Source organism: Pristiophorus japonicus, unplaced genomic scaffold, assembly GCF_044704955.1.
Source record: "Pristiophorus japonicus isolate sPriJap1 unplaced genomic scaffold, sPriJap1.hap1 HAP1_SCAFFOLD_2094, whole genome shotgun sequence".
Taxonomy (NCBI): domain Eukaryota; kingdom Metazoa; phylum Chordata; class Chondrichthyes; family Pristiophoridae; genus Pristiophorus; species Pristiophorus japonicus.
In genome coordinates, this window is record NW_027251793.1 from 1 (window position 1) to 27,682 (window position 27,682).

The window sequence follows — 27,682 nt, forward strand, 5'->3', positions numbered from 1 at the left end:
CGAGAGGGAGAGAGCACGAGAGAGAGAGCACGAAGAGGAGAGGCACGATGAGAGAGATCGCGAGCACGAGAGAGAGATCGAGAGCACGAGAGAGAGAGATCGAGAGCACGGAGAGAGAGAGAGAGAGCACGAGAGAGAGAGAGCACGAGAGAGAGCACGAGAGAGCACGAGAGAGAGAGAGAGAGAGCACGAGAGAGAGAGAGAGATCGAGAGAGAGAGAGATCGAGAGAGAGAGAGATCGAGAGAGAGAGAGAGATCGAGAGAGAGAGAGAGCGAGAGAGAGAGAGAGAGATCGAGAGCACGAGAGAGAGATCGAGAGAGAGAGAGAGAGATCGAGAGAGAGAGAGAGAGATCGAGAGCACGAGAGAGAGAGAGAGAGAGAGAGAGCAAGAGAGAGAAGAGAGAGCACGAGAGAGAGAGAGAGCGCGAGAGAGAGAGAGAGCACGAGAGAGAGAGAGAGCACGAGAGAGAGAGAGAGAGAGCACGAGAGAGAGAGAGAGAGCGCACGAGAGAGAGAGAGAGAGAGAGCACGAGAGAGAGAGAGAGAGAGAGCACGAGAGAGAGAGAGAGAGAGAGCACGAGAGAGAGAGAGAGAGAGAGCATGAGAGAGAGAGAGAGAGAGAGAGCACGAGAGAGAGAGAGAGAGAGAGAGCACGAGAGAGAGAGAGAGAGAGAGAGAGAGCACGAGAGAGAGAGAGAGAGAGAGAGCACGAGAGAGAGAGAGAGAGAGCACGAGCACGAGAGAGAGAGAGCACGAGAGAGAGAGAGAGAGAGAGAGCACGAGAGAGAGAGAGAGCACGAGAGAGAGAGAGAGCACGAGAGAGAGAGAGCACGAGAGAGAGAGAGAGCACGAGAGAGAGAGAGAGCACGAGAGAGAGAGAGAGAGAGCACGAGAGAGAGGAGAGCACGAGAGAGAGAGAGAGCACGAGAGAGAGAGAGAGCACGAGAGAGAGAGAGAGCACGGAGAGAGAGAGAGAGAGCACGAGAAGAGAGAGAGAGAGAGCACGAGAGAGAGAGAGAGAGCACGAGAGAGAGAGAGCACGAGAGAGAGAGAGCACGAGAGAGAGAGCACGAGAGAGAGAGCACGAGAGAGAGCACGAGAGAGAGAGAGAGAGAGAGCACGAGAGAGAGAGCACGAGAGAGAGAGAGAGAGCGAGCACGAGAGAGAGAGAGAGAGCAGAGAGAGAGAGAGGGAGGTTTGTAGGTCATAATCTTTAGTTGTCTCTCTCCCCTGGGATCACAAAAACAGCATCAGATTGTGAGCGCAGACAGTTTAATGCCTTGTCCGTGTCTGTCACCCGGAGCCTGTGTGAACATGCAGAGTGTTTGTCATGTCCTGGTCTCCTCGGGCGGTTGGGAGACAGTTAGACACTTGTTCCAGGCGATTCTCACACCTCGCTCGCCGCTCTGCTGCTCACAGCCTGTCACAACCCATCAGCGTCCGGAGAGAAAGCTGGCCGCTGACAGACGGCCTGGGGCTGGTGGTGTTCACAGCCGAGTGTCTCGCTCGCTCGCTCACCCGCCAAGTGATAGGGGCGTTTGGCTGGCAAACACTCGCGCCTTATACAACGACCGGGGGAAGATACACGGGCCGACCACAATCTCTTTAAAAACCAACAGCGAACGCGCTCCCGGAGGCACCCATCGCCGTTTCATCCTGGTCCCAGTTTTAGGAATTGCCAACTCTGGCTTGTCATCTTTCATCACGTGATCCGCCCACCTCCAAGTGCCCCGCCCCCCCACTCCTGCCATTGGCCGTCCGACACGCCAATCCTCATTGGCACCGCCTCCCTGCGCTAATCGCTGACCAATTGGAAGCTTCGTGACCAAACAGCCTTCTCCCCACCACACATCGTTAACATTTATATCTCTAATAAACGAAAGGTTTGCGGGCGTCACCAGCATTAATCGCCCTCGAGACAGCGGTGACGAACCGCCTTCTTCAATAAACCTCTTCAGCAGGCAGTTAAGAGTCAACCACGTTGCTCGGATCAGCCGCGATCTTATTAAATGGCGGAGCAGGCTCGAGGGGCCGAATGGCCGACTCCTGCCCCTATTTCTTATGTTGGCCTGGAGTCACACATCGGCCAGACCGGGTAAGGGCGGCAGATTTCCTTCCCTAAAAAGGACATGAATGAACCAGATGGGTTTTTACGACAGTCCGGTAGTTTCATGGTCACCATTACTGACCCGAGCTTTTTAAAATTCCAGGTTTATTTAATTAACGGAATTTAAATTCCCCGAGCTGCCCGGGGTGGGATTTAAACTCGGGTCTTCAGATAATTTTTTAAAATATAAACGCCTGTGATTTCTCTCACAGGTGTGGCTTGCGGCTGAACCCTTGGGGGCGGGGGGGGGATTAACCTTCGATTGCCGGGGACTCCAGGGAGAACAGCGTCCGCCCGGATACGCACACGGCACGGACGGTGTGCCAGGAGGGGGAGAGCAACTGTGGCCTCGAGCCCCAGACCAGGGGACACGTCACATCGACCTGTCCACCGAGGCCTATTGCAGGAGGCCCCTCATTTCCCAGCTCGGCCTCACAGGAGGCCATCGAATGGAGGGCCAAACTAGACACAAAGATAGTAAGAAACAGGAGCAGGAGTCGGCCATTCGGCCCCTCGAGCCTACTCCGCCATTCGATAAGATCATGGCTGATCTTCGACCTCAACTCCACTTTCCCGCCCGATCCCCATATCCCTTAATATTGGAAGCCGCGATTGAGTCTGCCTCCACCACCCTCTCAGGCAGCGCATTCCAGATCCTAGCCACCCGCTGCGTAAAAACGTTTCTCCTCGTGTCGCCTTTGGTTCTTCTGCCAATCGCCTTAAATCTGTGTCCTCTGGTTCTCGACCCTTCCGCCAATGGGAACAGTTTCTCTCTATAACATCATAAGAAATAGGAGCAGGAGTCGGCCATTCGGCCCCTCGAGCCTGCTCCGCCATTCAATGAGATCATGGCTGATCTTCGACCTCAACTCCACTTTCCCGCCCGATCCCCATATCCCTCGATTCCCTGAACATCCAAAAACCTATCGATCCCAGCCTTGAATATACTCAACGACGGAGCCTCCACAGCCCTCTGGGGCAGAGAGTTCCAAAGATTCACCCCCCTCTGAGTGAAGAAATTCCTCCTCATCTCAGTCCTAAATGGCCGACCCCTTATCCTGAGACTGTGTGACCCCTGGTTCTAGACTCCCCAGCCCGGGGGGAAACACCCTCCCTGCATCTACCCTGTCAAGCCCCCCCTCAGAAACTTGTATGTTTCAATGAGAGCACCTCCCATTCTTCTAAACTCTAGAGAATATCGGCCTAGTTTACTCAATCTCTCCTCATAGGGCAATCCCCCCATCCCAGGAATCAGTCTGGTGAACCTTCGTTGCACTCCCTCAATGGCAAGTATATCCTTCCTTAGGTAAGGAGACCAAAACTGTGCACAATACTCCAGGTGCGGTCTCACCAGGGCCGTGTATAATGGCAGTAAGACGTCTTTACTCTTATACTCAAATCCTCTTGTACCTTTTGCTTTCTTAATTGCTTGCTGTACCCTGCATGTTAACTTTCAGCGATTCGTGTACAAGGACACCCAGGTCTCTCTGAACACCAATATTTCCCAATCTCACACCATTTAAAAAATACTATGATTTTTTTTTTGGAGTTATTCCTACCAAAAGTGGATAACCACGTTATATTCCGTGTGTCACATTCTTGCCCGCTCACTCAGCCTGGCTATGTCCCTTTGAAGTCTCCCGGCACCCTCCTCACAACTTGCATTCCCACCTAGCTTTGTATCGTCAGCAAACTTGGATATATTACACTCGGTCCCCTCGTCCAAAATCATTGCTGGAGATTGGGGATAGCGGGGGGGAGGCCCCAAGCTCGGAGGAACGACAATGGACCAGAGTCCCAAACCGGGTCACATCAACCTGCCCGCCGAGACCTCTTGCGGGAGGTCGACGGGGAGAAGCTTATAACACGATGTCCGGATTGGCGATCAGCCTGATGGCTCGGACACTGCACGGAACACTCACCCCAAGCCACACGTGTTTTATTTCCGGGCGCACCACTGACCCCTCCGGATCCTGGTTTCCGATCCAGTACTGCCTGCTGCGATAGATTATCCCGCAGTTAGGACATTCCAACACATACCTAAGGAAGAAAGACTCGCATTTGTACAGCGCCCTTCACGACCACCCGACGCCTCATAGAAACATAGAAACATAGAAAATAGGTGCAGGAGTAGGCCATTCGGCCCTTCTAGCCTGCACCGCCATTCAATGAGTTCATGGCTGAACATTCAACTTCAGTACCCCATTCCTGCTTTCTCGCCATACCCCTTGATCCCCCTAGCAGTAAGGACCTCATCTAACTCCTTTTTGAATATATTTAGTGAATTGGCCTCAACAACTTTCTGTGGTAGAGAATTCCACAGGTTCACCACTCTCTGGGTGAAGAAGTTCCTCCGCATCTCGGTCCTAAATGGCTTACCCCTTATCCTTAGACTGTGACCCCTGGTTCTGGACTTCCCCAACATTGGGAACATTCTTCCTGCATCTAACCTGTCTAACCCCGTCAGAATTTTAAATGTTTCTATGAGGTCCCCTCTCATTCTTCTGAACTCCAGTGAATACAAGCCCAGTTGATCCAGTCTTTCTTGATAGGTCAGTCCCGCCATCCCGGGAATCAGTCTGGTGAACCTTCGCTGCACTCCCTCAATAGCAAGAATGTCCTTCCTCAGGTTAGGAGACCAAAACTGTACACAATACTCCAGGTGTGGCCTCACCAATGCCCTGTACAACTGTAGCAACACCTCCCTGCCCCTGTACTCAAATCCCCTTGCTATGAAGGCCAACATGCCATTTGCTTTCTTAACCGCCTGCTGCACCTGCATGCCAACCTTCAATGACTGATGTACCATGACACCCAGGTCTCTTTGCACCTCCCCTTTTCCTAATCTGTCACCATTCAGATAATAGTCTGTCTCTCTGTTTTTACCACCAAAGTAGATAACCTCACATTTATCCACATTATACTTCATCTGCCATGCATTTGCCCACTCACCTAACCTATCCAAGTCGCTCTGCAGCCTCACAGCATCCTCCTCGCAGCTCACACTGCCACCCAACTTAGTGTCATCCGCAAATTTGGAGATACTACATTTAATCCCCTCATCTAAATCATTAATGTACAGTGTAAACAGCTGGGGCCCCAGCACAGAACCTTGCGGTACCCCACTAGTCACTGCCTGCCATTCTGAAAAGTACCCATTTACTCCTACTCTTTGCTTCCTGTCTGACAACCAGTTCTCAATCCATGTCAGTACACTACCCCCAATCCCATGTGCTCTAACTTTGCACATCAATCTCTTGTGTGGGACCTTGTCGAACGCCTTCTGAAAGTCCAAATATACCACATCAACTGGTTCTCCCTTATCCACTCTACTGGAAACATCCTCAAAAAATTCCAGAAGATTTGTCAAGCATGATTTCCCTTTCACAAATCCATGCTGACTTGGACCTATCATGTCACCTCTTTCCAAATGCACTGCTATGACATCCTTAATAATTGATTCCATCATTTTACCCACTACCGATGTCAGGCTGACCGGTCTATAATTCCCTGTTTTCTCTCTCCCTCCTTTTTTAAAAAGTGGGGTTACATTGGCTACCCTCCACTCCATAGGAACTGATCCAGAGTCAATGGAATGTTGGAAAATGACTGTCAACGCATCCACTATTTCCAAGGCCACCTCCTTAAGTACTCTGGGATGCAGTCCATCAGGCCCTGGGAATTTATCGGCCTTCAATCCCATCAATTTCCCCAAGCGCTTTGCGGCCAACGAAGTACTTTTGGAGTGTAGTCGCTGTCGTAATGTGGGAAACGCGCACAGCAAGCTCCCACAAACAGCAATGTGATAATGACGCAGATAACGTTATTTCGTTACTTTGATTGAGGGACAAATATTGGCCCCAGGAAGAACGTTTTTTTTCCCCCCATTCACGGGATGTGGGCTTCACCGACAAGGACCAGTATTTATTGCCCATTTATTGCCCATTTTTTTTTTTTTTTAATTCGTTGCCAATCATTCCAATTCTTTGTCAGATCACAAACGCCAGAGGTCACCTTGCACACATCAAGGATCACCCTGCGCCAATGCTCTTAGCCAAAAGGCCTAGAGCCCAAGCACCGTTCCTGGAAGTACTGCAATACCAGGTTCGTGCCATGGAGGTGGATGGGTCAGGCCCCCCCACCCACCTCCCTAATTGCCCTCGGGAAGGTGGTGGTGAGCCGCCTTATACAACAGAGCGTCTCGCTGGGCCATTTCAGAGGGCAGTTAAGAGTCAACCACATTGCTGTGGGTCTGGAGTCACATAATCGGCCAGACCGGGCAAGGGCGGCAGATTTCCTTCCCTAAAGGGCATTAGTGAACCCGATGGGTTTTTATGACAATCCGGCAGTTTCATGGTCACCATTACTGACACTGGCTTTTTAAATTCCAGATTCATTTAATTAACTTAATTTAAAATTCCCCAGCTGCCTTGGTGGGATTTGAACTCAGGCCTCTGGATTATTAGTCCAGGCCTCAGGATCGCTGGTCCTGTAACATTACCACTGTGCTACTGTAACCATGCTCCCCCTGAAGTCTCCTTGCATCCTCCTCATAATTTACATTCCCACCTCATCAGCATAGGCAGTTCCTCGGAGTCGAGGAAGACTTGCTTCCGCTCTAAAAGTGAGTTCTCAGGTGGCTGAACAGTCCGATACGAGAACCACAGTCCCTGTCACAGGTGGGACAGACAGTGGTTGAGGGAAGGGTGGGTGGGACTGGTTTGCCGCACGCTCCTTCCGCTGTCTGTGCTTGGTTTCTGCACGCTCTCGGCGACGAGACTCGAGGTGCTCAGCGCCCTCCCGGATGCACTTCCTCCACTCAGGGCGGACTGGTCTTTGGCCAGGGACTCCCAGGTGTCGGTGGGGATGTTGCACTTTATCAGGGAGGCTTTGAGGGTGGTCCCTGTCACGTTTCCTCTGCCCACCTTGGGGCTCGCTTGCCGTGTAGGAGGTTCAGAGTAGAGCGCTTGCTTTGGGAGTCTCGTGTCGGGGCATGTGAACAATGTGGCCCGCCCAGCGGAGCTGGTTGAGTGTGGTCAGTGCTTCGATGCCGGGGATGTTGGGCCTGGTCGAGGACGCTAATGTTGGTGCGTCTGTCCTCCCAGGGGATTTGCAGGATCTTGCGGAGACATCGTTGGTGGTACTTCTCCAGCGATTTAAGGTGTCTACTGTACATGGTCCATGTCTCTGAGCCATACAGGAGGGCGGGTATCACTACAGCCCTGTAGACCATGAGCTTGGTGGCAGATTTGAGGGCCAGATCCTCGAACACTCTCTTCCTCAGATGACCGAAGGCTGCGCTGGCGCACTGGAGGCAGTGTTGGGCCTCCTCGTCGACGTCTGCCCTTGTTGATAATCGGCTCCCGAGGGGGGTGGGGTGTGAGGGGCAGTGCTGTGTGGCGGGGTCAGGTTGGTGGAGAGCCTTTGTCTTACGGATGTTTAGTGTAAGGCCCATGCTCTCGTACGCCTCGGTGAAGGTGTTGACGACGGCTTGGAGTTCAGCCTCTGAATGTGCGCAGACGCATGTGTCGTCCGCCTACTGTATTTCGATGATGGGCGACTTTGGATCTAGCCTGGAGGCGGCAAAAGTTGAACAGGTTCCCGTTGGTTCTATACTTTAGTTCCGCTCCAGCGGGGAGCTTGTTGAGAGTGAGATGGAACAGTGCAGCGAGGAAGATGGAGAAGAGGGTTGGAGCGATGACGCAGCCCTGCTTGACCCCGGTCCGGACGTGGATTGGGTCTGTGGTGGATCCATTGGTCAGGATCACGGCCTGCATGTCGTCATGGAGCAGGCGGACGATGGTGACAAACTTTTGGGGGCAGCCGAAACAGAGGAGGACGCTCCATAATCCCTCGCAGTTGACAGTGTCAAAGACCTTTGTGAGGTCAAAGGCGGCCATGTACAAGGGTTGGTGCTGTTCCCTGCATTTCTCTTGATGCGCTGTGAAGATCATGTCCGTTGTACCCCTTAGTGGACAGAATCCGCACTGTGACTCCGGGAGGAGCTCTTCAGTCACAGGGAGAAGACGGTTGAGGAGGACTCTAGCGATGACTTTCCCGGTGGCCGACAGCAGGGAGATTCTTCTGTAGTTGCCACAGTCGGACTTGTGCCCCCTTTTTAAAGATGGCCACGACTACAGCATCTCGGAGATCTCCCGGCATGCTCTCCTCCTTCCAGATGAGGCCATACATTCGTGCCAATAGTGCTCCTCTGCCGTACTTTAGTATCTCAGCGGGAATTCCATCTGTTCCTGATGCCTTGTTGTTCTTGAACTGACGTAACCACGCGGATTCCTAGCCCTGAAATGAGGGGGTTGCCTTATGAAGAAAGGTTGAGTCTATACTCACTGGAGTTTAGACAAATGAGAGGTGATCTTATTGAAAGGTATAAGATTCTGAGGGGGCTGGACAGGGTGGATGCAGAGAGGATGTTTCCCCGTCATGGGTGAATCTAGAACTAGGGGGCATAGTTTCAGAATAAGGGGCCGGCCATTTAAAACGGAGGTGAGGAGGAATTTCTTCTCCCAGAGCGTGGTGAATCTGTGGAATTCTCTGCCCCAGAGAGCTGTGGAGACTGGGTCATTGAATATATTTATGGTGGAGATAGACAGATTTTAGAGCGATAAGGGAGTGAAGGGTTGTGGGGAGCGGGCAGGGAAGTGGAGCTGAGGCCAAGATCGGATCAGCCATGATCTTATTGAATGGCGGAGCAGGCTCGAGGGGCCGAATGGCCGACTCCTGCCCCTATTTCTTATGTTCTTGTGTATCATCAGCAAACTTGGATATATTACATTGACGCGCTCATCCAAATCATTGATGTAGATTATGAATAGCTGGGGCCCAAGCACCTCACTAGTTACCGCCCGCCAACACACACATCTCACTCACCCAGACCAGGCGTACTGTGCTAGCCCGAACCACTGACTGTCTGTCGATGCCGAGGTTTTGGGGACCACGATCACCTCCAGGCCTCGCTCGTAGCACATCTGGAGCCGTGCACAAAGAGAAGAGGAATTTTCAGCTGGGATTTAGCACCCATCGCTGCCCCTCCCCCACCCGCCATACCCCCCACCCCACCCCCCATACCCCCACCCCGCATAACCCCCCATACCCCCACCCCCATCCCACCCCCACCCCACCATACCCCCTACCCCCCAAACCCCCACCCCATACCCTCCCATACCCCCTACCCCCACCCTCAAACAAACCCCCCCCCCCCCCCCCCCGAGTCTGCCTCCACCACCCTCTCAGGCAGTGCATTCCAGATCTGATTCTTCACCCTCCCACCAATGGGAACAGTTTCTCTCGATCTACTCTGTCCAGATCCCTCGTGATTTTGAGTTGCATGCGGCAAGCAGCAGAATGGTGTTGTGGTGATTGATGGAGTTCAGCGCGAGAGTAGGTAAATAGATCAATCTCCCGCCGCCCTTTCAGGCAGCTCGCTGCGTAAAGAAAGATTTATCCTCATCTTTTTGCCTCTGGGACTTTTGCCGATTATTGTAAATGTGCCCCCTCTGGTTACTGGCCCAATGGGAGCAGTTTCTCTCGAGCTACTCAATCAAAGCCCCTCCTGATTTGGAACACCTCCATCAAATCTCTCCTCGAAGGGCAGGGACACGAGGAAGTTCTGGCCGCACTTACCCTGCAGATCAGCACTTTGTTGTTGTATTGGTGCGTGTAGCGACATCGCCCCACAGCAAGGTGAGGGACCCTGTCCTTCAGGTGGTTCATGCTGTTGTTACAGCGCGCCCTGCAACACACAGGAAGATATCAAGGTCTACGCTCCGCAGCCAATCTGCCCCAACAATTGGGGGTCCCTTTGCTCCCGGTTCAGTCTGCAGGGGCAGCAGTGACCGAGAAAGGTGCTGCCCCCAATCGCCCTCCGAACACCTCCCCGTGCCCAGAGCCGCTGCCCCCAACACTGGACTATTCACACACCCAGCTTGTGGCAGGACTGGCAGAGTCTTCCCACTGGGCCCAGTCCGTTCTCTACCCAACGCACTCACACATTCACTCCCTCCTTCCCTCTGTCCGTCTCTGTGTCTCTCTGTCAGTCTCCCTCACTCCATCTCGCTCAGTCTCTCCTTCCCTCAGTCAGTCCATCCGTCTCCCTCCCTCCATCCGTCTCCCTCCATCCCTCCATCTCCCTCCCTCCGTCCATCTCCCTCGCTCCATTTCCCTCCGTCCGTCCGTCTCCCTCGCTCCATCTCCCTCCGTCCGTCCGTCTCCCTCGCTCCATCTCCCTCCCTCCGTCCATCTCGCTCAGTCTCTCCCTCCCTCGGTCAGTCCGTCCGTCTCCCTCCCTCCGTCCGTCTCCCTCCCTCCCCCTCCCTCCATCCATCCGTCTCACTCCCTCCCTCCATCCGTCCATCTCCCTCCCACTCACTTCCTCCCTCCCTCGGGGTAATATTAACTCGGAGGATGGTGTAAAATAAATATCAAATCATACACCCCGCCCGATTTTAATTTCCATTGATGTCAGTGACAGAAACCGAGCGAGGTTTATAATGGGCGGCTAATGAGATCACCTCTCATTCTTCTAAACTCTAGAGAATATCGGCCTAGTCTACTCAATCTCTCCTCATAGGATACTCCCTCCATCCCAGGAATCAGTCTGGTGAACCTTCGTTGCACTCCCTCTATGGCAAGTATATCCTTCCTTGGGTAAGGAAAACGACACTGTACACAATGTAGATCTGTCTCGCCCGATCTGGTGGGGCACGCAAGGCTTGGCCCTAAAGAGCTGTGGCTGACAACTGGAGCGTGGGAGTTAACTGTAATGTATTTGCTTCATGGGTTCTTTGCTTAAGAATTCATAGCAACACATTGCTATTAAGAACTAGTTGGTTTATTAGCAAAGGTTTAACAATCGCACGACACATTATTGGTTCATCCACCAGGCTCACAACTGCATACCTCATCGTGGATAAGCTAGTCCTAATTGGCTGGGGTTTTATTGAGTCTTGTGAACATCATGTGACTGGCTAAGCCACTCACAACTCAACAGCTCTACAACTATTTTAAGTTGAAATCGTAAATCAACGGCCCCCTGATTAAATGGGGCACTAAAACCGACACATTAAACAAATTAAACTTTTGACAGTAAACTTAATTCAAATTAAAATGTGGTTGCCGGGGGCGATGATGCACTCCAGTCCCTCCGGCACCCACCTCTCGCGTAAGGCCGCGAGCGTACCGGTGGACACCACATGCTCCATCTCCAGGGACACCCCTGGCTCGGATGTAACCGCGGAAGAGAGGCAGGCAGTCGGGCTGAACGACCCCCTCGACCGCCCGCTGCCTGGACCGGCTGATGGGCCCCCCCTTGGCCAGGCCCAGGAACAGTCCTACGAGGAGGCCCTCCGTCCTGCCCGCTCCCCTCCGCACAGGGTGCCCAAAGATCAGGAGCGCGGGACTGAAGTGCAACCAAAATTTGAGGCGCAGCCCCTTCAGATGTTGGACGAGGGGCTGCAACCTCGCACACTGCACATAGACATGGAACACCGACTCCTCCAGCCCGCAGAAATTGCCTGGGAGCCCGTGAACACCCTCCAGGCCAAGTCCCCAATAAATAGAGGGAGGACTCCCGTGTAGAGTGCACGCCATTAGGGACCCCCGCCTCCTCCGGACGGCAGACGAGGATGGCAAGGTGGAGTGTGTGCAAGAGCAGCCCGTATAGGAAACCCCTCTGCGCAGGGTGCCCAAAGATCAGGAGCTTGGGTAACAGCTCTACAAACCCGTGGGCATGCTCACAGGGGCAGACATTACAGCGGTCTGGGTGGGAGAGAGAAGGCCGGAGGTTGTTTACCGGAGGTGTGATCGCGGTAACGCTCCCACCCCGCGGGGCGGCACTCACCCACAGCTGAGGCAGACGTCGGAACACCTGAAGTACTCGTCAGGAAAAAAGGAGCTGGTCGGGAGGCGATCATCGGAGATCTCCCCATTGAACCTCTCGCTCAGCGCCTGGAACACACAGGGAACAAGGAGCCTCAGGACAGACAGACCTTGCATTTACATGGCGCCTTTCACCACCTCAGGACGTCCCAAAGAGCTTTACAGCCAATGAAGTACTTTTTGGCATGCAGTCACTGTTGTAATGTGGGAAACCTGGCAGCCAATTTGCGCACAGCAAGCTCCCACACACAGCAATGTGATAATAACCAAATAATCTGTTTTAGTGATGTTGATTGAGGGATAAATATTGGCCCCAGGACACTGGGGAGAACTCCCCTGCTCTTCTTCGAAATAGTGGATTTTTTACATCCACCTGAGGGAGCAGACGGGGCCTCGGTTTAACATCTCATCTGAAAGACGGCATCTGTGACAGTGCGGCACTCCCCCAGTACTGCCCCTCCGACAGTGCGGCGCTCCCTCAGTACTGCCCCTCCGACAGTGCGGCGCTCCCTCAGTACTGCCCCTCCGACAGTGCGGCGCTCCCTCAGTACTGCCCCTCCGACAGTGCGGCGCTCCCTCAGTACTGCCCCTCCGACAGTGCGGCGCTCCCTCAGTACTGCCCCTCCGACAGTGCGGCGCTCCCTCAGTACTGCCCCTCCGACAGTGCGGCGCTCCCTCCGTACTGCCCCTCCGACAGTGCGGCGCTCCCTCAGTACTGCCCCTCCGACAGTGCGGCGCTCCCTCAGTACTGCCCCTCCGACAGTGCGGCGCTCCCTCAGTACTGCCCCTCCGACAGTGCGGCGCTCCCTCAGTACTGCCCCTCCGACAGTGCGGCGCTCCCTCAGTACTGCCCCTCCGACAGTGCGGCGCTCCCTCAGTACTGCCCCTCCGACAGTGCGGCGCTCGCTCAGTACCGCACTGGGAGTGTTGGCCTGGATTTGTGTGCTCAGGTCCCTGGAGTTGGGACTTGAACCCATGTTCTTCAGTCTCGAGAGTCCGTCCAAAATACCCTCCCCAGGTCAATTCCTCTGAATGCCACCTTTACAACAACAACCTGTATTTATATAGCGCCTTTAACGTACTAAAAAAACACACAAGGCGTTGCACGGCAGTGTTGGGAGACAGAAAAAAAGTCAACACGGAGCAACACACGGACAAACGGGAGAGGGCCGTTCGGCCCATCGTGCCTGTGCCGGCTCTTGGGTAGAGCGATCCCATCAGTCCCACTCCCCCCTCAGCGCAGCAAATCTCTCCCCTTCAATCCCCCCCCCCCCACCCCCACCGCGTGCCCTGCGTTACCTTCAGCGCGCTGTACACGATGGCGGGCGGCCTCCGCGAGCGGGTCATGGTGTTGTTCGCCCGCCTGTGGGCCGCCTGCAGGAAGCCAGCGAAGTCAGTGGGCGGGACGAGGGTGCGAGTGCCGACATACTCGACCGAGTTGAACGCCTCCGTGCTCAGCCCGAGCTCGTGGAACCTCTTCTGCAGCAACTGCTCCGCGCTGCCGGGAGTCCCGGAGTCTAGGAAGTCAGGACAGCCGTTGAGCTCTTTGTCGAGGCGACGCTGCACATCTCATGGGGAGGGATGGGAGGGTGCTGAGGCGGGGGGGGGGGGGGGGGGGGGGGGGCGGGGGAGAGAAGAGGGGGAACCTCATTGCCCCGGGGGGGGGGGGGCGAGAGGGAAAGGGGAAGGCCAAATAACCTCCTTTGCCTGATCGCCACCCAATGAACTGGCTCGGGCGCAGACCGGATCGGAGACGGCCGCGAGGCCTTCTGCAGTCGAATTGCCTGCCAACGCTCATTGTCCCCGGGGAACACAGGAGCAATGGGGTAGTGGGTCAGCAGTTGCTCCCACAACTCAACACCTTCGGGGAGCAAACCGGAAACGTTTAACAAAAAAATATATATATAGAAAATTGTTCTGACTTTGAAATCCCGCCCGGGTGACCTCACAGGGAGAGGCCGTCATAGTAAGAGTGACAAGGGAAATCTGGGTGACTTCAGCAAAGTGAAGATTATCGCGCTGGCCGCAGTCACCAAAGCAGACCAGCCATAACTCGGCCTCCTACACTGTTCCAACGAAGCTCAACGCAAGCTCGAGGAACAGCACCTCATCTTTCGATTCGGCACTTTACAGCCTCCTGGACTCAACATCGAGTTCAACAATTTCAGACCACAACCTCTGCCCCCATTTTTCCCCAGAGGGCAGCTGTCGATGATTCTGCCATTCCCACTCACACCCTAGCTAGACACATCTTTTGTTTCTTAACTTGTCCCATTACCGTCCCCTTCTGCCTCGCTCCATCATCCCCTTTGTCTCTTAATCTCCCCTTCAATTCTCTTGTTTCCCCACAGTGACTACACTCCCAAAAGTACTTCATTGGCCGTAAAGTGCTTTGAGGCATCCGGTGGTCGTGAAAGGCGTTATATAAATGCAAGTCTTTCTCTTCCTTCCACCTGCTCACAGACCTTCCCTTTTGTTCTCTCCTCCCCAGACACTTGCTTTAAAAACTTGTTGCATCTCTTAACTTTCTCCAGTTCTAAACGAAAGGTCACTGACCCGAAAGGTTAACTCTGTCCTCTCTCTCCACAGATGCTGCCCGACCTGCTGAGTGTTTCCAGCTGTCTCTGTTTTTTATTTCAGCGGTGGCCTGGTCTGTTTTGGACCATGTCCGACCGGACGAATGGCCCAGACCACCTGACCCCTCCCCTCCCCCAACGCCCTTAACTCACCAGACAGGGGTCAATCCGAATCAGAATCGGAACCAACTCCCCACCCCCTCCCGCCTCCCCTCCCCATCCCATCCCAACTCGGAAGGAGCTCTAGATCCAAGGCAGAGTAAGACTCCCATTCGTTTTGGGAGGAGACGAGTTTGGAGCTCATCGATTTGGGGGATGTCTGCGGTGTTGTTTTGGGAATCCAGCTTCCCCGGGTCAGGTGTAACCAAGGGCCCGAGCTATTCGTCTCCGAGGGCTTCGTGTTGCGGAGCCTCAGCGTGCTCCACTTTAGGGAGGGCGAAGGAGGGGGGGGGGGGGGTTGGGTAGGGGGGAGTGTCCGAGCCCCGAAACAGCCGGCAAACCCGAGAGGCCTGGGACGAGGAACTTAACAGCCGGGGCCTCATTGCCACGCAACTTGAATTTATATAGCGCCTTTAACGTAATAAAATGTCCCAAGGTGCTTCACAGGAGCGATTGTCAAACAGAATTTGACACCAAGCCACAGAAGGAGATATTAGGGACAGGTGACCAAAAGCTTGGTCAAAGAGGGAGGTTTTAAAGGGGCGTCTTTTTTTTAAATTTATTCGTTCACAGGATGTGGGCGTCGCCAGCAAGGTCCAGCATTTATTGGCCATCCCGAATTGGTGGTGGAGGTGGTGGTGAGGTGCCTTGTACACCGGAGTGTCTCGCTGGGGCATTTCAGAGGGTAGTTAATGGTCAACCACATTGCTGTGGGTCTGGAGTCACATATCGGCCAGACCGGGTAAGGGCGGCAGATTTCCTTCCCTCAAAAAGGACATTCGTGAATCAGATGAGTTTTTACAACAATCTGATTGTTTCATGGTCGCCATTATTGATACTAGTTTTTTGAATCCAGATTTATTTAAATCGAATTTAAATTCCCCAGCGGCCGTGGTGGGATTTGAACTCTGGTCTCTGGATCATTAGCTTAGACCTCTGGTTTACAAGTCCAGTGACATAACCGCGGTGCTACCTGTGTACCCAGAGTATGGCAGCATAGCGGTATTACAAGCGCGAATAGGACTGGAAATCGAGGGTTGGGTGGGCAGGGATTGGGTGGGGGGGGGGAAACCAGGAAGTGCATGGTTCCCAGTTTCCACCTCTCCGAGGTACAGTGTGAGGTAGAGGCACAGTAGAGCTCCCTCTCCACTCATCATAGGCGGTCCCTCGAACGAGGATGACTTGCTTCCACACGAGTTCACAGATGTTTCAATGAAGGACCCGATGTTCCAGGTCCTGAACTCCAGTTGAGGGGGTGGAAGATGCCTGTGGGTGGATTATTTTAACGTGGGGTGACCGCTGCACACCAGCCACCACACGGGGCTTGACAGAGCGAGGTGGGGTGGCATTGCTGGTTAAGGAGGAGATTAAGGCAATAGTTAGGAAGGACATTAGCTTGGATGATGTGGAATCTATATGGGTAGAGCTGCAGAACACCAAAGGGCAAAAAACGTTAGTGGGAGTTGTGTACAGACCTCCAAACAGTAGTAGTGATGTTGGGGAGGGCATCAAACAGGAAATTAGGGGTGCGTGCAATAAAGGTGCAGCAGTTATAATGGGTGACTTTAATATGCACATAGATTGGGCTAACCAAACTGGAAGCAATACGGTGGAGGAGGATTTTCTGGAGTGCATAAGGGATGGTTTTTTAGACCAATATGTCGAGGAACCAACTAGGGGGGAGGCCATCTTAGACTGGGTGTTATGTAATGAGAAAGGATTAATTAGCAATCTCGTTGTGCGAGGCCCCTTGGGGAAGAGTGACCATAATATGGTGGAATTCTGCATTAGGATGGAGAATGAAACAGTTAATTCAGAGACCATGGTCCAGAACTTAAAGAAGGCTAACTTTGAAGGTATGAGGCGTGAATTGGCTGAGATGGATTGGCGAATGATACTTAAGGGGTTGACTGTGGATGGGCAATGGCAGACATTTAGAGACCGCATGGATGAACTACAACAATTGTACATTCCTGTCTGGCATAGAAATAAAAAAGGGAAGGTGGCTCAACCGTGGCTATCAAGGGAAATCAGGGATAGTATTAAAGCCAAGGAAGTGGCATACAAATTGGCCAGAAATAGCAGCGAACCTGGGGACTGGGAGAAATTTAGAACTCAGCAGAGGAGGACAAAGGGTTTGATTAGGGCAGGGAAAATGGAGTATGAGAAGAAACTTGCAGGGAACATTAAGACGGATTGCAAAAGTTTCTATAGATATGTAAAGAGAAAAAGGTTAGTAAAGACAAACGTAGGTCCCCTGCAGTCAGAATCAGGGGAAGTCATAACGGGGAACAAAGAAATGGCGGACCAATTGAACAAGTACTTTGGTTCGGTATTCACGAAGGAGGACACGAACAACCTTCCGGTTATAAAAGGGGTCGGGGGGTCTAGTAAGGAGGAGGAACTGAGGGAAATCCTTATTAGCCGGGAAATTGTGTTGGGGAAATTGATGGGATTGAAGGCCGATAAATCCCCAGGGCCTGATGGACTGCATCCCAGAGTACTTAAGGAGGTGGCCTTGGAAATAGTGGATGCGTTGACAGTCATTTTCCAACATTCCATTGACTCTGGATCAGTTCCTATGGAGTGGAGGGTAGCCAATGTAACCCCACTTTTTAAAAAAGGAGGGAGAGAGAAAACAGGGAATTATAGACCGGTCAGCCTGACCTCAGTAGTGGGTAAAATGATGGAATCAATTATTAAGGATGTCATAGCAGTGCATTTGGAAAGAGGTGACATGATAGATCCAAGTCAGCATGGATTTGTGATAGGGAAATCATGCTTGACAAATCTTCTGGAATTTTTTGAGGATGTTTCCAGTAGAGTGGATAAGGGAGAACCAGTTGATGTGGTATATTTGGACTTTCAGAAGGCGTTCGACAAGGTCCCACACAAGAGATTGATGTGCAAAGTTAGAGCACATGGGATTGGGGGTAGTGTACTGACATGGATTGAGAACTGGTTGTCAGACAGGAAGCAAAGAGTAGGAGTAAATGGGTACTTTTCAGAATGGCAGGCAGTGACTAGTGGGGTACCGCAAGGTTCTGTGCTGGGGCCCCAGCTGTTTACACTGTACATTAATGATTTAGATGAGGGGATTAAATGTAGTATCTCCAAATTTGCGGATGACACTAAGTTGGGTGGCACTGTGAGCTGCGAGGAGGATGCTGTGAGGCTGCAGAGCGACTTGGATAGGTTAGGTGAGTGGGCAAATGCATGGCAGATGAAGTATAATGTGGATAAATGTGAGGTTATCCACTTTGGTGGTAAAAACAGAGAGACAGACTATTATCTGAATGGTGACAGATTAGGAAAAGGGGAGGTGCAAAGAGACCTGGGTGTCATGGTACATCAGTCATTGAAGGTTGGCATGCAGGTGCAGCAGGCGGTTAAGAAAGCAAATGGCATGTTGGCCTTCATAGCAAGGGGATTTGAGTACAGGGGCAGGGAGGTGTTGCTACAGTTGTACAGGGCATTGGTGAGGCCACACCTGGAGTATTGTGTACAGTTTTGGTCTCCTAACCTGAGGAAGGACATTCTTGCTATTGAGGGAGTGCAGCGAAGGTTCACCAGACTGATTCCCGGGATGGCGGGACTGACCTATCAAGAAAGACTGGAACAACTGGGCTTGTATTCACTGGAGTTCAGAAGAATGAGAGGGGACCTCATAGAAACATATAAAATTCTGACGGGGTTAGACAGGTTAGATGCAGGAAGAATGTTCCCAATGTTGGGGAAGTCCAGAACCAGGGGTCACAGTCTAAGGATAAGGGGTAAGCCATTTAGGACCGAGATGCGGAGGAACTTCTTCACCCAGAGAGTGGTGAACCTGTGGAATTCTCTACCACAGAAAGTTGTTGAGGCCAATTCACTAAATATATTCAAAAAGGAGTTAGATGAGGTCCTTACTGCTAGGGGGATCAAGGGGTATGGCGAGAAAGCAGGAATGGGGTACTGAAGTTGAATGTTCAGCCATGAACTCATTGAATGGCGGTGCAGGCTAGAAGGGCCGAATGGCCTACTCCTGCACCTATTTTCTATGTTTCTATGTCTTGGTCCAGTGGCAAGGGTTGAACCAGGACGACTGGAGACCTGCTCTGCTGCACGGACCTAGTGCGCGCACATATCGCAGTGTGTGGGCTGGGCCCTTGCTGCCCCTGGGCCCCTCGCCTCTCCTGGGCCCCGTACCCTCATTCACCACACCTTCGCCCACGGTGTTCCAGGGCCCAGCGCCCCTCTGCTGGAGAGAGTCAACCATCAGCCTCGGGACATTCGTACCAAACTAGGGGCCATTTAGCATCACTTGGCTCTAACCGACTGGGATATTTGGGTTTGAAGATAAAGACAGACAGACTTGCATTTATATAGCGCCTTCCACAACCACCGGATTTGCAGCTTTACAGCCAATGAAGTACTTCTTGAAGTGTGCTCACTGCTGTAATGTGGGAAATGCGGCAGCCAATTTGCGCACAGCAAGCTCCCACAAACAGCAATGTGATAATGACCCAGATAATTTGTTTTTGTTAATGTTGGTTGAGGGACAAATATTGGCCCCAGGACACCGGGGAGAACTCCCCTGCTCTTCTTCGAAATAGTGGCCGTGGGATCTTTTACGTCCACCCGAGAGGGCAGCCTAGATTTTTGTGCTGGAGTCTCTGGAGTGGGAATCGAACCCACAACCTTCTGGCTAAGAGGAGAGGGTGCTGCCCACTGAGCCACGGGATGACACATTTTTATCATTAATAAGCCAAACATTGGAAGTGGGAGTGGGGAGGGGGGGAAAATGGATGTATGACTGAAGTTGATAATCAGTCAATCTTCTCAATTGGCCAATGGCGAGAGAGCTGCCCATTGAGCCACACGAATACATATAGTAGAGACCCCCCCACCACCTCGGGTTAGATTGGAGGCTTCTCAGACACAGAGGTGAAAGTTCAGAGTTTAGAAGAATGAGAGGGGATCTCATTGAAACGTATAAAAGTCTGACGGGGTTGGACAGACTGGATGCGGGGAGGATGTTTCCCCGGGGCTGGGAAGTCTAGAACAAGGGGTCACAGTCTCAGGATACGGGGTAGGAAATTTAGGACCGAGATGAGGAGAAATGTTTTCACTCAGAGGGTGGTGAACCTGTGGAATTCTCTACCACAGAAGGCTGTGGAGGCCAAGTCTCTGAATATATTTAAGAGGGAGATAGAGAGATTTCTAGACACAAAAGACATCAAGGTGTATGGGGAAAAAGCGGGAATATGGTGTTGAGATAGAGGATCAGCCATGATCACATTGAATGGCGGTGCAGACTCGAGGGGCCGAATAGCCGACTCCTGCTCCTATTTTCCATGTTTCAGTGTCTCACCCAGTGACCTCCGACCCCAGCCCGGGTAAGATTGGAGGCCTCCCACACACACAAACACACACACACACAGGTGAAAGTTCAGCGTCTCGTCCAGTGACCCCCGACCCCACACACAAAACGCCGCTCCCATTGGCCCGGCCCAGCACTCACCGCTGCCCAGGAGCTTGGTGTTGGAGGTCTCGTGGAAGACGATGACAGCCGGACCAAGGCTGGAGAGCGGCACCTCGAGGCCGCACCGGTCGGACATGGCCCGCAGCTCGCCGGCAAAGTGCCGGAGGTAAGCCTGGGAGGCGTGGCCCAGGAAGTGGAAGAGGTCATTGTGCAGCCGCTCGGCCCGAGTGCGGTAGACGACGATGTCGGACACGGCCAAAACCTTGAGCAGTAGCCGCAGCCGCTGGTTCTGCTTGGCCGTGGCCCCCAGCAGGCCCTCGGTGTCCAGCACGATGAGGCCCAACGCAGGGTCGTAGGCCGCCCACACCCCCACCGTGCAAGAGTCCTGCGTCTCAGACGTGCCAAACACCTCCCGGCCCTGGAAGAGTGCAGAGTTCAGGGTGTGGGACTTCCCGTCCCCGGTGTTGCCGAAGATGGAGAGAACTTTGACGGCCTCCTCGCCGGACGTCCCCAGCCGCTCCACAAAACTTTCCTCGTCCGCCACCTTGGGGGACAAGAAAGCTCGTTAACCGAGAGTAATGTATCCACATTTGCCGACGAGACAAAGCTCGGTGGGACAGCAAGACTTGCATTTATATAGCACCCCTCACGAGCACCGGACGTCCCAAAGCGCTTTACAGCCAATGAAGTAGTTTTGGAGTGTAGTCACTGTTGTAATGTGGAAAACGCGGCAGCCAATTTGCGCACAGCAAGCTCCCACACACAGCAATGTGATAATGACCCAGATCATCTGTTTCTGTTATGTTAATTGAGGGATAAATATTGGCCCCAGGATACCGGGGAGAACTCACCTGCTCTTCTTCAAAATAGTGCCATGGGATCTTTTACATCCACCCGAGAGAACAGACAGGATCTCGGTGCGGTGCTGAGGGAGCGCCGCACTGTCGGAGGGGCAGTGCTGAGGGAGCGCCGCACTGTCGGAGGGGCAGTGCTGAGGGAGCGCCGCACTGTCGGAGGGGCAGTGCTGAGGGAGCGCCGCACTGTCGGAGGGGCAGTGCTGAGGGAGCGCCGCACTGTCGGAGGGGCAGTGCTGAGGGAGCGCCGCACTGTCGGAGGGGCAGTGCTGAGGGAGCGCCGCACTGTCGGAGGGGCAGTGCTGAGGGAGCGCCGCACTGTCGGAGGGGCAGTGCTGAGGGAGCGCCGCACTGTCGGAGGGGCCGTCTTCCGGATGAGACCTTAAACCGAGGCCCCATCTGCTCTCTCGGGTGGGCGTAAAAGATCCCACGCCCACTATTTCAAAGAGGAGCAGGGGAGTTCTCCCCGGTATTGTGGGCCAGTATCGATGTTTTTAAACCAACCTCACTTTTAAAAAAAAAGGTTATCTGGGTCATTATCACATTGCTGTGTGCGGGAGCTTGCTGTGCGCAAATTGAGCTGCCGCGTTTCCCACATTACAACAACTCATTGGCTGTAAAGCGCTTTGGTGCATGAATATATTCCCCCGTGGTGCTGTCCTGATCCATGGCACTTGGTTTCAACCAAAGAACTAGACGTAAAGGCTCCCAAAGGAGATCGCCGCACCTCCCAACAATTCGTCAATGAGCCTGTAATCAGCGAGGGCGTGGTTAGCATCAATGAGGACAATTAATCCTTACACGGAAACACTTAAACCATAATTACCCCCTTTTTGAAAGGAGCATAAACAATGAATTACGAATACTGATATTTTTTTAAAACTTTTCGAAATTATAATTTTGTTCCGGTTATCGACTACACACTCCACCCCCTTCTGGTCGCGGGAGGTCTCCGGTGGGCACCAACTGCTCCCTCAACAGCGGCACCCGGGCACAGACATAGGCGCGGAACAGAGGCGGGCAACCGGAGCAAAAATCCCCACCGTGCCCCCCTCTCCCCCCCACAATAGACTTGACTATTCCAACGCACTCCTGGCTGGCCTCCCACATTCTACCCTACGTAAACTAGAGCTTATCCAAAACTCGGCTGCCCCGTGTCCTAACTCGCACCGAGACCCGCTCACCCATCACCCCCTGTGCTCGCTGCCCCGTGTCCTAACTTGCACCGAGTCCCGCTCACCCATCACCCCTTGTGCTCGCTGCCCCATGTCCTAACTCGCACCGAGTCCCGCTCACCCATCACCCCCTGTGCTCGCTGCCCCGTGTCCTAACTCGCACCGAGTCCCGCTCACCCATCACCCCGTGCTCGCTGCCCCGTGTCCTAACTCGCACCGAGTCCCGCTCACCCATCACCCCCTGTGCTCGCTGCCCCGTGTCCTAACTCGCACCGAGTCCCACTCACCCATCACCCCCTGTGCTCACTGATCTACATTGGTTCCCGGTTAAGCAACGCCTCAATTTCAAAATTCCCATCCTTGTTTACAAATCCCTCCATGGCCCTCGCCCCTCCCTATCTCTGTAACCCCCTCCAGCCCCACAAACCCCCGAGATGTCTGCGTTCCTTCAATTCTGCCCTCCTGAGCATCCCTGATTATAATCGCTCAGCCATCGGTGGCGTGCCTTCTGTTGCCTGGGCCCCAAGCTCTGGAACTCCCTTCCTAAACCTCTCCACCTCTCTTTCCTCCTTCAAGATGTTCCTTAAAACCCACCTCTTTGACCCAGCTTTTGGTCACCTGTAGAAAATAAGTGCAGGAGTAGGCCATTCGGCCCTTCGAGCCTGCACCGCCATTCAATAAGATCATGGCTGATCATGCAACTTCAGTACCCCATTCCTGCTTTCTCTCCATACCCCTTGATCCCCTTAACCGTAAGGGCCATAGCTAACTCCCTGTTGAGTATATCCAGTGAACTGGCATCAACAACTCTCTGCGGCAGGGAATTCCACAGGTCAACAACTCTCTGAGTGAAGAAGTTTCTCCTCATCTCAGTCCTAAATGGCCTACCCCTTATCCTAAGACTATGTCCCCTGGTTCTGGACTTCCCCAACATCGGGAACATTCTTCCCGCATCTATGCTGTCCAGTCCCGTCAGAATCTTATACGTTTCTATGAGATCCCCTCTCATCCTTCTAAACTCCAGTGAATAAAGGCCCAGTTGATCCAGTCTCTCCTCATATGACAGCCCAGCCATCCCTGGAATCAGTCTGGTGAACCTTCGCTGCACTCCCTCAATAGCAAGAACGTCCTTCCTCAGACTAGGAGACCAAAACTGAACACAATATTCCAGGTGAGGCCTCACTAAGGCCCTGTACAGCTGCATTAAGACCTCCCTGCTTCTATATTCAAATCCCCTAGCTATGAAGGCCAACATACCATTTGCCTTCTTCACCGTCTGCTGTACCTGCGTGCCCACTTTCAGTAACTGATGTACCATGACACCCAGGTCTCGTTGCACCTCCCCTTTTCCTAATCTGCCGCCATTCAGATAATATTCTGCCTTCGTGTTTTTGCCCCCAAAATGGATAACCTCACATTTATCCACATTATACAGCATCTGCCATGCATTTGCCCACTCACCTAACCTGTCCAAGTCACCCTGCAGCCTCTTAGCTTCCCCCTCACAGCTCACACCGCCACCCAGTTTAGTGTCATCCGCAAACTTGGAGATATTACACTCAATTCCTTCATCTAAATCATTAATGTACATTGTAAAGAGCTGGGGTCCCAGCACTGAGCCCTGCGGCACTCCACTAGTCACTGTCTGCCATTCTGAAAAGGACCCGTTTATCCCGACTCTCTGCTTCCTGTCTGCCAACCAGTTCCCTATCCACTTCAGGATATTACCCCCAATACCATGTGCTTTGATTTTGCACACCAATCTCTTGTGCGGGACCTTGTCAAAAGCCTTTTGAAAGTTCAAATACACCACTTCCACTGGTTCTCCCTTGTCCACTCTGCTAGTTACATCCTTAAAAAATTCCAGAAGATTCGTCAAGCATGATTTCCCTTTCATAAATCCATGCCCCCTAAGTTCTAGATTCCCCCACCAGGGGAAACATCCTCTCTGCATCTACCCTGTCAAGCCCCCTCAAAATCTTATACATTTCAATAAGATCACACCACATTCTTCTAAACTCCATGAGTACAGGCTCAACCTTTCCTCATAAATGGGACATATTTGGGGTAAAACCAATGACCTGAAGCAAATCCAACCAGGGTCAGGTCAGGTCAGATTGGGTCAAGAACAGAATGCTTTAGACAATTAATTACTTTTCGAAGTGCAGTAACTTTACAGCCGATGGACAACCCTTTCCTGGTGGTACTCACGCAGTACCGGTGAAAACTTTGAACTTTTAAGACAATCTTCGACCTGTGTAAATGGTTGTGCACTGTTCCTTGGAATTGTGAGCATTTTTCAAAGAAACAAAGTTAACTGCCATCGTTTAAGCTGAGATTTGTGTGTTGTACATTAATTCTGTAGGCAAGTATGAAGAAAAGAAAGATTTGCATTTATATAGCACCTTTCATGACTACCCGGATGTCTCAAAGCGCTTTACAGCCAACGAAGTACTTTTGGAGTGCAGTCACTGGGAAACACGGCAGACAAAGTGCGCACAGCAAGCTCCCACAAACAGCAACGTGATAATGACCCAGATCAAGGCAGGACACTGGGAGAGCTCCCCTGCTCTTCCATGGATATTACCGCGGGATCTTCTAGATCCACCCGAAAAGGTAGCCAGCCTCAGTTCAATGTCTCAGCTGAAAGGCAGCATCGCTGACAGTGTCACACTCCCTCGGAGCCGAACTAAAGTCAGCCGAGGTTACTTCGGAGTCGGACTCGAACCCACAACCTGTGACTCAGAGGAGAGAGTGTTAACCCATTTAGCCACAGCTGACACTTTGAGCAAATATGCAGAGGCTGCTAATGATTAACCCCTGCATTTTTACAAGGCATTTAATTTTATCGTAATTACACATTCTAAGAGTTAGCTGGCAACTGACCAGTTACCCCATTTATCCCCCTCTTGGACAAACCAGTGACCCACACCGAGTAATTAATGTACAATGCTCAACAGACATTTTAAAATAAGACTTGCATTTCTATAGCGCCTTTCATGACCACTCTACGTCCCAAAGCACTTTACAGCCAATGAAGTACTTTCTGAAGTGTAGTCACTGTTGTAAGGTAGAAAATGCCAATTTGCACACAGCAAGCTCCCACAAACAGCAATGTGACAATGACCCAGATCATCTGTTTTAGTGATGTTGATTGAGGGATAAATATTGGCCCCAGGACACCGGGGAGAACTCCCCTGCTCTTCTTCGAAATAGTGCCCTGGGATCTTTTAAGTCAACTCCCTCAGCACTGCACTGGACTGTCAGTCTAGATTTTTGTGCTCAAGTCTCTGGAATGGGACTTCAACCCACAACCATCGGACTCAATTTTCCACGGCTTCTGCAGATGGATTATATCGGATATACGGCACAGAAACAGGCCATTCGTCCCAACCAGTCCATGCCGGCGTTTATGCTCCACTCAAGCCTCCTACCGTCTTTCCTCATCTAACTCTATCAGCACAACCCTCTATTCCCTTCTCCCCCATATGCTTGTACAGCCTCCCCTTAAATACATCGATACTATTCACCTCAACCACTCCCTGTGGCAGCAAGTTCCACATTCTCACCGCTCTTTGGGTAAAGAAGTTTCTCCTGAATTCCCGGTTGGATTTCTTGGTGACTATCTTATATTGATGGCCTCTAGTTATGCTCTTCCCCACAAGTGGAAACATTTTCTCTGTATCCACTTCCTCAAAACCTGTCATCATTTTAAAGACATCTATTAGGTCACCCCTCAGCCGCCTTCCCCCACCACAAGAGAAATAGTTTAGGGCTGCTTCGCAAATGATTAGTCAGTGTGGATAAACATAGAAACTAGGTGCAGGAGTGGGCCATTCGGCCCTTCGAGCCTGCACCCCCATTCAATTTGATCATGGCTGATCCTGCAACCTCAGTAACCCAGTCCTGCTTTCGCTCCATACCCCTTGATCCCTTTAGCCATAAGGGCCACATCTAACTCTCTTTTGAATATATCCAACAAACTGGCCTCAACAACTTTCTGTGGTAGAGAATTCCACAGGTTCACAACTCTCTGAGTGAAGAAGTTTCTCCTCATCTCGGTCCTAAATGGCTTACCCCTTTATCCTTAGACTGTGACCCCTGGTTCTGGACTTCCCCAACATCGGGAACATTCTTCCTGCATCTAAAGCTGTCCAATCCCGTCAGAATTTTACTTGAGATCCCCTCTCAATCTTCTAAATTCCCAGTGAATACAAGCCTAGTCGATCCAGTCACAGGGACTGGGAGTGCCAGCCTGGATTGTTCTGTGCTCAAGTCCCCCACTTCAACACAAAATTGATCCTACAACCTTCTGACTCAAGTGTCTCCGGCTGGCGCACAGGGGGGTCACGATGAGTTCAGAAAAGACCAGTCCACTGAAAATTCTCTTCCACAAAGCACCGGCCGTAGCAGCAGGAATGCAGAGCTGTCGCAATTTGTGTGTGTGTGTGTGTGTGTGTATATAAAGCAATGGGATCCGCTTTGCTCGCTCAATGTAGCCAAACCCCTCGGCGACAAAGTATCGCTGTCAATTAATTGTCACGCCGCTCGCTACATTTCCGCAACCTTCGCAAAAATGACATTTTGGAGCTTTCGTTTTGTATTTCACACGTTTTTCCCCCTTTTGATCAACAAGGGGAGAGGAGGAGGGAGCCATGTCGATTTCAAGCCAAGTGGCGGTGAAAGCAACCACCCTGGTCAATTTCACTCTCTCTCTCTCTCTGATCCTTTGTAATTTACCTGCAATATTTCATTCTCGTCCACCAATAGAAAACTGGCGGCGCCTTTCCCCCTCTCGGTGCTAATCTTCAGCTCTCCCATTTCTTGTAACAGTGACGAAGACATTTTCTTTTTCATCCCAGTGTATTATTTTTGGTTGTTTTTTTTTGCGGGGGGAGGGTGTGGAGGAGGAGACTCACAAACGCCTTCTCAAATCATCTTCAGCCTCTTTGGCTTCCTCTCTCTCCGGAGCTGTTGGGTTACAAAGGCCTTCACTTTCAACCCTCCAATACTGGACCAGGCATAAATGAGAGAGAGAGAGAGAGAGAGAGAGAGAGAGGCAATCGCCAGCAAATCAGACTGTCCCAGCCCTGTCATCTGACAGTCGACACCGCTGCCGGTTCTATTTTATCCCCAGGAAGCCCTCAGGGTTCAAACGCTTGATTACACCCGGCTAGGAAAGTCCCACTCTATGTAAATGCAGAGTCAGGCGACAAGTCTGCATTTACACAGAGTGTGACCTTTGTAAGCCCACGAGTGTGAGCGTGGACTCTTATATATAAATCATTTGTAGATTTTTTAAGTCTAAAATAAGGGCCTATTTTTTTTAACTTGCGTTTATAGAGCGCCTTTCACAACCCCAGGAAGTCGCTTAAAGTACAGTACTTTGGAAGCCACTGTTATAATAATAAATGAAATCCATTTTTGCACTGTAAGATCCCACAAACAGCTA

At 52.1% G+C, this 27,682-nt stretch overlaps 1 protein-coding gene across 1 annotated transcript; it reads right to left on the bottom strand.

The window, feature by feature from the left end:
• Positions 1 to 4,030: 4,030 nt before the first annotated feature.
• On the bottom strand, positions 4,031 to 27,247 carry LOC139244988 (zinc finger FYVE domain-containing protein 1-like; the record flags this gene model as incomplete). Its single annotated transcript, XM_070871084.1, has 7 exons — positions 26,971 to 27,247; positions 20,241 to 20,745; positions 13,302 to 13,519; positions 11,965 to 12,071; positions 9,750 to 9,858; positions 8,997 to 9,094; positions 4,031 to 4,148 (listed from the first exon to the last, which is right to left on the bottom strand). Coding segments are annotated over exons 1-7 (1,272 nt in total), but the record flags the coding sequence as incomplete, so codon positions are not given.
• Positions 27,248 to 27,682: the final 435 nt, after the last annotated feature.